Source organism: Poecilia latipinna, unplaced genomic scaffold (assembly GCF_001443285.1).
Source record: "Poecilia latipinna isolate Pla-1442-1.1 unplaced genomic scaffold, P_latipinna-1.0 Scaffold564, whole genome shotgun sequence".
NCBI classification, from domain to species: domain Eukaryota; kingdom Metazoa; phylum Chordata; class Actinopteri; order Cyprinodontiformes; family Poeciliidae; genus Poecilia; species Poecilia latipinna.
The window spans coordinates 72,396-87,167 of record NW_015113180.1 but is presented as its reverse complement, the minus strand read 5'-3'; the positions used below and the strand labels follow the sequence as shown (position 1 = coordinate 87,167).

The 14,772-nt window shown below is 41.3% G+C and overlaps 1 protein-coding gene across 4 annotated transcripts in view; it reads right to left on the bottom strand.

Moving 5' to 3' along the window:
• Nucleotides 1-14,772, bottom strand: part of pknox2 (pbx/knotted 1 homeobox 2) — a 79,305-nt gene that overhangs the window by 16,088 nt on the left and 48,445 nt on the right. For 2 of the 4 annotated variants that reach the window (XM_015041706.1, XM_015041708.1), the window contains exon 4: nt 14,543-14,554. The exons of the other annotated variants lie outside the window; for them this stretch is intronic. In XM_015041706.1, coding sequence (XP_014897192.1) covers nt 14,543-14,554 — 12 coding nt within the window. The remainder of the gene's footprint in view (nt 1-14,542; nt 14,555-14,772) is intronic. 4 annotated transcript variants of the gene reach the window in all.

Genomic DNA, 14,772 nt, shown 5'->3' with positions numbered 1-14,772 from the left:
AAAAAAAAATTTAGGGGAAAAAAAAAAAAAAAAAAAAAAAAAAAAAAAAAAAAAAAAAAAAACGATTCGTCAATTCATTATCACCTGATGAAGATTTTCACATTTTATATTAACTTTTTCAGAAAACAAAGTAGTAAATTTCAAGTGTTGATGGTATTCGTCGATGTCAGTCGTTTTCTGCTCAAATGAAATGCTGTACATTTATCCAAGCGATATGGACAATTAGAGTGTCTGATGTCTATGTGAGTGACATTCCTGCAAAAAGCTTAAGGTGGGAATGTAGGAGACACTTTGAAGGTGCTGTCATTCAATCATATCCAATTCATTTCAATATCTTTTCAAAGATCTCCAGCAGAACCTTGCTTAACATGTTCAGGATTTTCCTCAGGGCATGTGATGCTGCTAAACGATCAAAACTACCTGTACATTTTAACACAATAAAAGCAGAACCAGAATTACCCGATTGCATCTGCTTTGTGTCTCACACACTCAGGTTAACGCCACTCCAGCCAGAGTTAGGATTAACGCATAAATACGTTTAATAGCATCATGTGATCTAATTGGAATGTATAAGTAACTGTATTTTGTTACAATTACCTCTAAAAATACTTGTAATTGCAATTTACAATTACCAACTGCTATATGGCAGCGCATAATATTTATTGTTTTTAGGACGGAGTCGTGGCATCATTGTCCAGAAAATGTTCCGCAGCGCTTCGTAAGAGAGATTGTGACTTATGAACACTCTATGGAGATTACATGGCAGAAACTTTTATATCCAAATTGATTAACTATAGTTATTTTCTGCAAAATTTAGCTAACCAGGACACATGAAGCTTATGATTTATGTCAACTCAAAAAGATAAAATGACAAAATTCATCCGGCGGAAGAACTTGAATTTACAGCACCACCTACCAATGCAGATGTTGATGCCAATAAATACGAACCTCATCGTTCTTCATTTCATTGTTAGTCCTTCTGGCTCGTTTGAATGGATTGTGTTGTTTTTTTTTGTTTTTTTTTTCCCCTGCTGTTAGCTTAAAAGCGATTTCAACAATTAGCATTAGCATTACATAATTAACTGACTTCCTTCCACTGTCCATCACTAGATCTCATTGGGATTGTATTGCATTTGGAATAAACAGAGTTGATCTGAATAATATATAATGTGGTGAACTAAGCGTCCATAAAGCTGAAAAGAACTAACTGCGGATCGAATGATGTAACGATGACCTCTGTTGAAATTTGCCCTTTTAACTTAGTGACTGCTGTTTTTTTTTTTTTTTTAAAAAAAAAGGATCCTGTTCTGAACATCATTGGTATTTTTTATTTTACTTTGCATCATTTGTAAAGACGTGTGTGGAAGCACTAATTGCACAGCTTAGCATATGGCTAGGCAAGGCCACTGCTCAGACTCTAACCCCCGGCTCCCATTTGCAGCCTTTAATAGTCGTCTATATTATACTCTAATCTGCCTGATCCCAATTTAATGCTGCTCCACCGAACAGGCATGGCAGGAATACTAAACAGGGGGTCCACGTGCTGAAAGGAAGGCCTCTACCTTCTGCGTGTTAGGGTTTGTGCTCGTGTTGCAGGAGAGAGTGCGATGCTCAGCTGGGAGAGAAGCAAAAATGAGGCCAAAACTGATAGCAGGATGATGTGCAAATCCGTTTAAGATTTGTACCGTCAGTCCCAGCAATAGGCTAACCTGTTCTTTAAGTGCTAGCATGACAAACAATCTGAAACTACTAAAATGTCTAAAGCATAAACAATTAAAAAGGGGAATGTACAGGGGTGTCAAACTGCTGCAAACAAAGGAAGTAAAGGAAATGTTGACAATGAATAAGTATTAAGAATGGGTTGTTGAGATTAGCCCTAAAAGAAAGTCAGCCGTAATGAGACTGCAAGTTAGAAAGACCCAACTGCACAGTAGAAAGTACGATGTTGAACGTTGTGGTCACATCTTGCAACGTAACTATGGGGACAAGGAAGCTATGCTGGACAGTCGGCTCAGTCTGTGACTTCTAGTCTGATTTTAAAAACAATGAAAGCCAAAAAAAAAGAGAAGTACAGGCGAGAGTTCACTCCCTGGCCAATCAGAGACTCACAGTGTTCTGACGTTGCAGAACCCCAGCGAAGCAGGTTCTAAAATGTGATGGTACCACGCAGCCATTCCTAGAGGAAAACCCATAGAACCGAGTGGAGACGCACTGAGTAAACCTTTAATATGGCACTGTCGTGTCCAGCTGCAAAGTTTAAAAGTTGGCTAATAATAAAGTGCAAAATTGTAGCAGAACAAATTTCGTCAATTTGTAAGCTGCCCTTTAAGATCTCAAGGGACTTTTGGTGGATGTCTTAAATTCAGGGGTTTGTGGAGAATTATCCGTTCTCCAGGCTGAGTTCTTGATGTACGAGGTTACAGAAGAGTCAGTGAGTTGAATTCATGAATTCTACTTATTAATACCAAAATGCAGCTGGTCCATTATGAGCTGCCAACTTTAAGAGGTAACAGACAAAAAGAGGTTGTGATCTCCTTTGTTAGCCTCTATCTAAGTTACGCCTCAAAGAGGGCGTTACCTAGACCCTAGTGTCCTGTAACCTTAGCTTTGAGGGCGTTTCCTAACATGTCATTTCTTTTCGCTTTAGCTTAGCAACTAGCTAACAGAGATAGAAGGAAGACAGAATTATTTATTCTCACCAGGGTTTACCCAGACCTTCAACTTCTCTTCATCACCAGAGAAGCAGCGTTTACGGCTGTTTCACTGGACGACATCGCAGCGTCCCGTTAAAGTCTGGAACTCTTTGTTAATGTTTTGATGACGAGAACTATATGTGCAGCCTGACAAAACTTGGCAAAGCAAATCCGCCTAGAAAACAGCAACATAAGGCAGCCTGTAAGACCGGACAGAAGGCTTCGGGCTCCTTATAGCAGAGATAAAAAAGAAATGTGGCACACTTGCTGTAGGTGGGTTGTGTAACATGTGCGCTTACTCTTAAGGAATATTTACCACTAAAATGTATTTGAGGAGACAGAGAGAGGTGTGAAAAAGGTAGGCCATAGTTCGCCTCTCATGTAGTGAAGACCAAAGTTATTCATACTCCTGATAGATTTATGTTTTGCATCTACTAAGAAATGAGACGAATACCTCTCTAAAGATATTGAATTCCAAATCCAGGAGTAACAAAGGAGATATTTATCTTAGTATTTACACTGAAATAATAAATAAAAAAAAATAGATACACACTTCTAAATCACTAAAATCTTTATTGGTCAACATCGACCTGATCCTTTTAACAACAGCTGCCTACATTTTTGCACTCTGTATGCTATCATTAGCTGTAGGATTCAAGTTGATCTGCTTGGAAACAACAATAATGCTTTCAAGTTGGAAGAAACATGTTGCAAAAATAAAACATTATTTAAAGCCTCCATCTGATTATATTCTGTTGTAACTACTGAGCAAAGTCTCACTGCAGCTAAAGGTTTAGGTTGATGAATTAAAAACTGCGGTTCATCGCGGTCTCCATCTTCAGCGCACATGCTGAGCTTAGAGCGGAACGAGACTGGAGCATTTCTGAGATTCAAAAACTGAAGTTGTCAGAAAACCGAAAGAACCCGCAGCAAAACTGATTGGGGGAACTTTGCACGACTTTACATTTTGAAGAAAACGTCAAAAATAAAGCAATTCCAGTGCTGTCTGGGCGGGAGTGAAATAAAATTGCTCACATTTTTCCTTTTCACCCACCCAGGGATGAGGTGGAAACTCCACCGCTCTGTGCTTCCTTATGACCTTTACACAGTCAGGATTAAGACAGATGGGGTATGAAAAGGCAGGTCTTTTTTTTACGTACATGGGACTGCATGTGTGCGTGACTGTGTGGTCACATTATGTGTGCTTTTTATTCTCTCTCTTGCACTATCTTCTAAACCCCCCCTTCACTCCCCCCGTGTTCACAAGCGAGCACGGCATGTCCTATCTGCAGTGCGACGGTGGGGATATTGCTGGCTGGGGGATCATTACAAGGGCCATAAAAGAGCGATTTACAGATCGCCCAGTGAGTGGAGTCAGCACGGCAGGTCCTCCCACCCTGCAGCACCGCGCCGCTCCGCGCTGGGTCACCAGCAAAAAGCCCAGAATCAGAGGCCGGTACGGACCGAGCTGAGAACTGTTGGGCGAGCTTGCAGCGTCGGGTTTGTGGTCAGTGAGTCAGAGGACGGAAACAGGCGTCCGTTTTATTGCTCAGGTTCAGCTGAGTGGCGAGATGTCCAGCGGAGTTACAACTGGGAATTCTGTGGATTATAGGAAACAGCTGGTGGACGTGAATCTGAGTTTCTGGAAGGGGATGCATGAAGTAGTACGGAAATGCGTTCGAACCCAAAAAGATGTTCGTCTTAACGTGGAAGACCAACACAAAGGACATACATGTGAAGTGAAAGGAGGAGAAGGAAATGTACAAATATGCAACTAAAAAGAGCGACATAGATTACTATTCGGTTCCATCAGGTTGTCTCATGTTTGGTCCCAAGTAAAAGAAAGTTGTTTGTTTGCAGGTAAACACCAAAACTTCATCTTTCCATCTTAATTAACGGAGGGAATCAACAGAAATCTGTATTCTAATTGAGGAAAGGTTCGGACAGCATACTGCACTACTGCAGCCAGTGTTGCTGAAATAACAGACTCAGAGCAGCCATCTAGTCCATGTAAGGTTTCCCTCACTTTCAGATTTCTTCAGTTTCTCGCGTCTTCAGTCTGTTTCAGGTCACATCACAGCATCTCACTGAGATGAGGCTTTGAATCATTCCACAGCTTTCCATTATTTAGTAGCCCTTCCTGGGTGAATTTACCCCTTTTCTTTTGAGTCCTTGTCCTTTTGCAGCATCCAGTTCTGCCCCAGCTTTTTTTTTTTTTTTTTTTTTACAGATTGTCTTATGATTTCCTTCAGTGTCTGATACATGGTGGAATTCTTCATTGTTCTGTACCGATTCTATGTCACTTTTGATTTGCTGTCCAAACATGTCGATTTTAGATTTCTCTAGAAAACTTCATCCCAGAAGTCCTTATCTACATTCTCTAGGACTGTCTGGCACGCTTTTTGTTTTGTAACACGGCAGGTTTTGACTCTCAATTCCAATTTTTCAAATAAATCAGTTTTTTTTTTTTTACTTCGGCTTTGTCGTTCATGCTATCGAATGACCGCAGTCAGACTTCTGTCTGAAGGCTTTACAAACCCAAAGAGGTGCAGTCTGGTGTATCTTCAGGTCTTTGAAAACATGTGTTGGTATCGTGCGGTCTGCTTTGAGGGTGAACCTGCTTGGCTAATATAAAAATATATGTTTATTAATATTAGCCACTGAGAAACAACTAATGACGCTCTCGTCATGTGCGGCTGATTTAATCTACCACTTTAACTGGAAATAAAGATGTGGGTGGCCAAATCTATTCACCATATGATTTATTTTTTTATTATATTTATAGAAACTGTTAAAGTATGTCAGCATGTTTGCTTTTATTACTTGAATTGTTCAGTTTTGCTCAAATTGATACTAGATACTGACAGAAGACAAGCAGGCTTTCACAGGCTATTTCTTTCATATAACTGCATGCGTGCTGCATGTACGCCTAAAACTTTCGCATCCTGAGAAGAACCGGGATCAAACCGGATCCTCCTTTAACGTAGGATTTAATTTAAGGGCTTTTCTGAACACAGTGAAGAATAATAAACCTGTTCGTTCGAGGCGCTGCTGCAAACAAGCTTGAATATAAAAAAAAAGAAAATCACCGCAGTCATCTTCGGAGCAAATTGCATTTGCCAGTGTTTACAGAAACCTAGCAAACCACCAAGAGGGCACAGATGGAGGGCAGCGCTTTAAAAAATATGTGTTTATTTGAACGCGTGCGAGCCGGAGGTCTCTGTGTCTGCGCTCCCCACCGTGCAGCAGTCTAATCAGGCCGGCTGTACGCCCGCGTATTAGAAACCAGATTTGCTGGAGTCAAGCTGCGTTTGCTCCCAACAAGGCCCCTGTTTCCCCGGGCTACATGTCTGAAACACACCCCTGTGTTCGAGGAAAGGTGCGGGGTTAGAGTGCACAAAGGAACACACACACACACACACACACATTTAAATAGCCCCGAGCACTGAATAATTCCTATTTCCGTTTGACTACTTTTATTATTTTAGACTCATGTTTTATTCTAATGCACTGTCCTAATCTGATGTTTTTTGTTTCTAACAATGCAGTTTCCTTAGCTGTTTTTCTTTTTAACAGCCACCTAACCTGTCTGTCAGTTAAGAGTGAAAATAATTGCACACATTTGGAAATTTGTTGGCATCAGCTAAAGAAAGAAAGAAAGTTTGTTGTTTTGTTTTGTTTTTCTGGTCTAATAAAAAACCAATTCAATGTAGGAACAATTAGTTGTTTGTCTAAGTCATCGGGGGGCAAAAAAAGCACCAACTAGTAAAAGAAAAATATATCTTGAACTTTGTTCTCATCTAAAGTCAACCATAAAAGAAACTCGTAAAAATAAGTATCCAACAGAAACAGCCAATAAAACCACTTGAGCTCTGACACAGTTTCCTGCATCCAGGAACCGCTGAGCACCAACACATGCTGACCTGTGAAATGGAAAGAGGCACGGCCTTTTTTTTTTTATATATATTTTTTTTTAAGCCCATCAGACGGCCTGAACAGCTCGCTGTAGGAGGACGCATTCATGCATTTTGGCACCGAGGATAAACAGACTTTATGGTGCGTTACAGAGACCCGTGAACACACTGCCAAGCCCCAAAACCTTCTGGACGACGTCCTTGGATCCATGGAATTAAACGTGTTTACTTGTGTTGGGTAATAGAACTTCAAATTTCTGCGTATTTCATTATTGTTTTTTGGCTTTTAAAAATAACTAAAAATGTGCATGTGGCAGAAAGAAACCCCGAAATCCTACATCTGTTCTTCCTGCTGATTTAGTACAACATGCTGCATTAGACTTCTTACAAGAAGATGACACGAAAAGCACTCTCACGGTGCTGTTTATTGTTGATCTTCATCTGAGGGAGACAAACGGCAAAGTTGTCCTGTTAAAGCAGTTTTTTTCTTTGGGGGGCTGGGGGGTGGTTCTGGTAAAGAAAGTTCTTCCAAGCCAAAGCTTGTGAAGTCACAAGGACGTTTCTGTTTGAAACGGAGCGGAGGCTCGCGTCTCTTTCAATTAAACGCATATTTCCGTCTCCCAGCCGCGGAGAGCGTTACATCCGCAACCTGCAAAAAATATATATAAAAATCGAGAGCCCTCTCCGCCTATTTAATGAGATGCAGAGAATCCAGAAGGATCTTTACAGTAAATGCCACAACTCATTAGGCTAATCACCCTATCACACAAACACTCAGCTGTTAATAACAAAGCAGCCAGAGAGAGAGAGAGAGAGAGGAAACCACACATCTCATCATAAAGCTGGCATTCCAGCAATTAGTGAAAAGAAACATTAAAGCCTCAGCCGCCGACTTCCTGAGGAAAAATGATTCTTAGAAAAATGGCAGGGATGTTGATTTCTTTCATGCGAACAGCCTTCAGCCTCCATATAGGCACGGCGCTGATCCAGGAAGGCTGACAGATCCGAGCGTCTATAGAAACGACACAGCAGCTATTTGTGCCTCCTTACATCATCCTACCTACTGTGGGAGCAGGAGATGAAGTCCAGTTTAAATGTGACAGTAGCAGCAAGACGAGGCGCGTTTAGCTTTTGCTCTCTACGTATGCGGCGTTTATTCTTCACCCTTCTTTTCCATGCCAGATGACTGACCTGGGGATCAGATTGTAACAGGTGTGGTGGATATGTCACTGTGTAATTACTGCTTGTTTGCTGCCAAAACTTAGTGATAAGCCGGTCGATTAGTGATTAGCCGGTCACGAATAAGACCTCCATTAGTATCATGCGGGTCCACAGAGGAATTTAGGGTGTAAACTGGATCTGGTGTTCAAAATGAAAGAATAAATCCCATCAAGAGCAGCAGTTTGTGAAACTCTCCAACCAGTCTGCCTGCCTGGCACCATCAACCATGCCCCACATCCACAGCGCTTTTCCAGTGATCGGTTAACGTGCGGTTCGGTTCTACACCAGGTAGTGAGCTTTTAAAGTAAACATTAAATGCTAATGTCGTTTGCAGTTTTCAGTGATGTCGTAAAGTACGAGCCAATCAGTGAATGCGGTCACCTGTAGACCAAATGGTGTCGGTGCCATACCCCTCTAGGTCCTGCTAGTTCTACCCCTGACGTAGGTTTGTAAAGTCTGAGAACAGCCGGGCTGAGCCATGCCGGATTTGCTAGTGGAAAACGCATCTGGTCGAAGCGGAGCGAGAGCGTAAGGGTCAGAGGTGGTCTAGTGGAAAACTTCTGAGATCACCTTGTTCAGCATTCTGACGCTTCGTCTGAACTTCAGGAATTCGGTTTCCCTTAATCTCCAAATACCTTAATGCACTGAGTTGCTGTCATGTGATTGGCAGATTGACGATTGGTGGCGATAATTCCTAAGTTCATTGTAATCTCACTTTCTCCAGAGTTGCTAGTAAACGCAGGACTCATCCTATGTTGCCACAGCAACAAGTCCTCCGACCGATAATTTAAAGCGGAGGAATTTCTGATGTTTTGATACATGAAATATGTCTTCTCTCTCCCTTGGTATAAATCTAGAAACAGTTTGGTTTCTTTAAGATATATTTTATCCCATTTGGCAACTGTGACACAACGTTATGCAAATAAGGCAGTCCTGTTTTTGTCGTTAATTTAAGCTAGAGTTTTGCCACAGCCCAGAGAAAATAACGCTCTTGGTGAAGAAGAAGAAGAAGAAAAAGAAGAAGAAGAGGTGAAGAGCAACTCAAAGCCATTTGTAATCTTCTTTTCTCTTGCTCTGTCTCAGCTGTATACCACATGCACGGCCGTCGCCATGGCAGCCGACACCATTTTTGTTTTTAATTAAAACCTTTTTTTTACTGAGTGGCGAAAGAATATCCCCTCGGACCTCAACGAGCGTCATTGTATTGACAACTAAAACGCCGCGTCCCTTTTTCAGGTTCTTCGCGACTCAACGCAATACGATGACACGCATGTGACACACGACGGTCACGTAAAGTCAGATCCGGTAATGGGCCTATCAGCGGTGAGCATCCACCAGCAGAAACATAAATCAGCGCCGCCGCATGTAGATAAGAGCCGAAAGGGGTCGCTTTCTCCGGCAAAGGGAAGATTACTGCCATAATTGTAGTCAGGAATCAGAACACGGATCGTTTTCTTTCACAGAACCACCTGAGATAAAAATCAGAGCAGCTTTAGGATTAGTCACTCTGCAGCAACAGCTGCGCTTTCTGTGACAAAAAGGCCCCGAAGGCAGCAAGAGCTGGAGCGCACTCATTGGCTGTCATCTGGCTTTACCTTTTCTTGCGAGCTCCAACACACTGCATCCTGCTGTTTGCTCTCATTTGCACTCTTAGTTTGAATCGTGCCTGACAGCGAACTGCTCCAACTCGTCGCGTGACAAACGCAGATCCGCGTCTTATCTCCACCGCATTCAGGCAGCTGAAGTCTCGGCAACGCAGCTGGCACGTTGCTGCAGTTCAGACGATTTCCTGATATTATTATTTTAATGCCAGAGGATTTCTCAGTCTCAGCTCTTATCTCAATCGTATCGGATCAAAATCACCTGCGTGAAGGAAGTGGATTTGTGTTCGGTCGACGTTTTCTTTATCGCGGCAATGCTTCTCGGCAGGAAACTACAAACTATCAGAAATCGTGTTTATTTCCATTTAAATGGTGCCACATTTGTAGGAAAAATCTGGCTGCCAAATGCCAAAACTAAACAGCTCATTCTGCTGTGGACTTTGATTTTGAGTTTCAAGCATCAATCAGGCATTGTACCCTGGAGATTAAAACCTGCTGCAGTAGTCAGTCGCTGTCTGCTTCATATTTAAGTATTATTTGGGGCAACTTCAACCTGGGTTCCTTTAAACCAAGTGGACACGTTATTTTTTTTTCTTCAAATCAAAAACAAAGTGACATATGCATGATAAACTCTGCTGATCTACACACAAATGCATTTTTTCCCCTACAAATGTGTATTTCAAGAAAAATAAGCTGGCTTTTTAACGACACGAGATTTATGACAAAAAAACTCTGTTACAACAATACTCTCTCTACTCGTCCTGTTTTCGGACAGTAGGGACAAAAAGCCAACATTACATGAAGGGTTAAAAGCAACACATATTAGAATCGGTGGGAACAATCTGAACTGAATTAAGACTTCAGTTGAGGTAAGATCGTCCTAACTTTTCAAAAAAAAAAAAAAAAAAAAAAAAAGGCTGTGCTCTAATTAATTATAGTGAAAATATTAAAATCCTAAAGAACTTATGGGGGGAGAGGGATGTGATGTTAGGAAAAAATAAAAAGTCAGCATGTCTTCCTCTTCTTATTGAGTCCTATCAAGTGTTTTCAAGTAATTTCCACCGCCAAGAATAGATCCACAAATCCCAGCGCTCATGGTGCGCACAAGCATAATTAACATAAATATGATCTCTGATGAGGACCATGAAATAATAAGAAACTCCACAAAAAGAACTGATATCTAAAGTATGGGGGAGAAAAGAGAGAGAGAGGGAATAAACAAAAACAACCAAAACAAACATCTAAACATCATATGAAAAAACGCTGGAGGATGGCAAAACACAAAAAAAATATGTACAAATATTCATCGATAATTTCTTTTCATTTTATTACAGTTTTATTAGTTTAATTATGTCTTACATCATTAAAGTGTTTTTTATCACTACGTTATCTCTAGGATGTTTCTCTCTGTTTTTTTTGGGGGGGGAGGTGGAAGGAGGGTTTTGTCTTTTTATTATTTTGGTTTTACTAATTCTTCCAACGTTTGCTCTCAGCCCAGCAGGTTTATCCCAGAGTCAGTTTAAAGATGCCATAAACCAATCATGAGCTCTACAGGACCGGATGAGGACGTCGTTGTGGCGTTAAAAAAACGACAAAAAAAAACCCTGCCTGAGTGGTCTGTGCGGGGTTTCAGCGAGGTTTAGCGAGCCGTTCCGAGACATGCTGAGCTTGCTCTTAATTACCCATAAGAGAACATGAGAGGGTTTTTAGGCATGAACAACTCTCTACTGGAACTGTGGCAGCTTACTGGAGTCCTAGGAGCAACATGGTCGCAGCCCGTGAAGAGGAGCAAAAAATGTTTCCTCATACTTAGAAGAGCAGACACTAACGGTGGAGGCGCGGAAACCCCCCCGTATTTTCTGCAGACCGCGATAAGACCATGATGACCGCATCCCAAAACCGCATCCTGGTAGGTTCCAGGACTCTCCATCGGTTTTTGATGTAATTATGACAGTAAAGAAGTCGGATCATCATCGGAGCTCGTTTTGGCTCAAGGCGGCGAAGAAAAACGCACATGATGAGTGCTGAACGTAGCGACCTCACAACTTCCTTCGCACTGAATGAGCTGCAACAATCAGGACGTTGTCTAGGTGTGCAGGTGTCTCACCGCATGAAGACAATGACCGGATCTGTAAATGGGCCAACGTCCTACAAGTGTAACGTTTGTCTTTGCTCTCAAATGTGCTCAACGGATCTTAATGCGTGTTAAATTTGAACTGAGTTGTTTTTTTTTTGTTTCAATCAGTAATTATGGTTAAGACGGAAAATAAAAACTTATCCTTTGCGATGCGGTTTACTGAACGGGTGGAGAAGGAGGACGCCAGCCAGCCAGAACGGGTACATGGAGGAGGAAGAGGAGCTGCCTCCACCGGCACCACCAGGAGCTGCTTCAAACATGGCTGCTCACATCAAAGCCCGCCTCGTCTCCCGCGGGAGCGGCTCAGGACTTCGCGGTGGCTCGCCTCGGGTCGAAGCGTGGAAGCTCTCACCTCCTCAGAAGGCGGTGGCGGATACCTGCGGGCTGCACCCGAGGAGCTGAGGCAGATGGCAAACTGCTGGCTGGGAGCTCCAGGACGGCAGGGAGAGCACGGCGGCCCTCAACAGATCCAGTTGGCTGCTAGTTTGCTGACTCCATCGGGGGAGGGGGCGGCGGCCGGGCTTTTAGACATGTCTGTGTATTTGAATATTTCACTTCATAAATAGGTAATGCAATCTCATTATGAAGGTACATCAATATTGTAGTGATAAGCTGAAAGCAGAAGGAGGCGGTTGTGTTTTGAGACTCGCCCAGCAGCCATTTTTTTTTTTTGTCTTTTTCCACCGAACAAGAATGGAAACTTTGGGGCTTTTGTGAAGTAAAGGTAAAATAAATTTAACCTCAAATGTCTCTCCTTCTTGCTGTAGCAGATACGATTTGGGTTCGATCTCTAGTGCTTCGGGCCTGTGGCTTTTTTTATTTTTTTATTTTTTATTTTTGTACAAGCTTAACCTTCACACTAGTTCGCTTCATACAAGTAAATACAAGTTGAAACCTTGAGCTGGGGTAACATCTGAACAACATTTAGTGCTTTTAGAGTAAAAGAGAAAACATGAAATTCCCTCAATGTCTATCAAGAAATTAACTTTACATGATATGATTTACAAGATTAGAGGAAGCTCTAACTGTTAATTTATTCAGTGTTTTTCCGTCGTGTTTGCACCTGCCTGATCTGGTTCAGAATCAAAGACTTGAATTCACTCCAACCCAGAGATAACTGAGGAAAACGCGAAGCTGCAGGGAAGAAGAAAATCTATCAACACAGAGACGTAGAAGAGCTACAACCATGAACACGCTGAGAGCGGCTCAGAGCTGCTAACTATCCTGACATACAGCGTTTTGAACAATAATCACAACCCTTGAACATTTTCCACATTTCGTTGCACTGCTGCTATCTCTAAACTCGATTCTATTCTGTTTGGAAGTGGAAGTTGAATGACTCATCATTTACTACTTTTTCACAAAGTCAAAGCTTAAAAGTGCGGCGGGCATTTGTACGCAGCTCCCACAAATCACCAGCAGTTAGTGTCTGTCTGTGAGGGGTGTGATCTCAGTACGGATCCAAACCCGAAGGCCTCGGCTGTTTATTTGAGAACGTCGGAGGGAAAAAAATGACGTCAAATGTGACAGAAATGTGTAATTTGGGTAAATGAGGGAAAAATATGACCTTTTTTATGTCCTGGAAAACTAACTGCTGGCAGCGTCACGCTGTGGGAAAGATGGATGGAGCTGAACACGGGTTGCAGAATATTGAGGTGCAGGTTCACCTTCTAGCAGGACAATGAGCCAAACCCTCCAACCAGATCAAAGCATAAACCCGCGCTAGAACGGCCCAGTCAAAGTTAAAGTCTTCAATCCACTTCACAATCTGTGGCAGGATTTGAAAACTGGTGTTGACAGATTGTCTCTGAAGGGTCTGAATACTTGAACAAGGTACTGAGTATGTGTTTGAACTGCTAAAAGACTCCCACCCCTCTCTCTTTTTCTCTCTCTCACACACACACACACACACACACACACACACACACACACACACACACGCATGCAGAACAACATGAAAGCTTCAGTGTGTGAAGCCACAGAGGCTAGCAGCATGCAGCTCTCTCAGATTTATTTAGAAACTCGAAAAATCCCAAACTTTCAAAAATGACTGATTATTATGAATGACTATCAAAGGCTATAATTAATGCAGCAAATAAACGAATAAATAAATGCAAAGCTATTGCATGTTATGATAATTGTATCTCACATATGTCGCCTCGTTTAGATCCCAGCAAAAATAACGTTTTCAAATCAAGCGTTGGCTTCATGACGGTGTTTTATAAGACCGACAATAGAAATGAGAACACAGCGGCTCCCACGTTTGCAGATAATCACTTTTTTCCAGAAATGCTGCGCACGTTTCGACCACCTATCATGAGTAAATGACAACTGTTGCCGAGCGTGAGCGGTTTATATCCATAAAGACATAAAGTGAATCCTCCGGATAGTTTCTATTTTCAAAATAATTCTAGTTTTTTTTTTGTTTTTGTTTTTTTGGACAGTAAAGAAAGTTTTTAGACTTACTGTGACTGAAGCAGAGTCTTTTGAAAAATTTTTTTTGCAATTTAATTAATACCTATCTCCAGATTCTGCAAATTCAACATTTGAACATCTATATTTGAATGCATGTAGCATAAAAAGGACAGTAAATGGCGTAGTAAGACTACCACTGCTGACTAAGAAGTTTTGTTATCATCAAGATTAAATGTGACAAACATGACAGTGGATTTAACGAATGTGCAGCGTGACACAACGGCTGCTTAAAAAATAAAATAAAATAAAATAAAATAAAATCACAGTTTAACCAAAACCTCATCATCACGTGTCTTGTAATTTACAGAGAACCATCAGGTACTTTTTTTTACTGCTTAAGTTAATTCCCTGTAATCGGATGGGACATGTGAGGTCTTTAAAAAAAATGGTGACAATGGTGAAATCTACTAAAACTAAAATGTCTTAATCATTTCATTCCTGATGCTTTTCCAAAGTCAGAATGTTTCATAAGACCTCTGTGATCTGGAGAGTAATCCTTACCTTTGAAAATGGCTGTTGGCGTGAAAGAGAAATAAATTCATTTCACAATGTTGATCTCAGATATCTGTAAAACAAATTCTGTTCGACTACTGAAAAGTCTCAGATCAGATTTTACTTAGATTTTTTTTCCATTTTCTTTTTTTTTTTTTTTTTTTTTTTTTTTTTTTTTCCCAGCCCATTTAAAAAAAATTTTTTCATTTTTTTTAGTTTTTCCCGGAAACTTGCGCCCA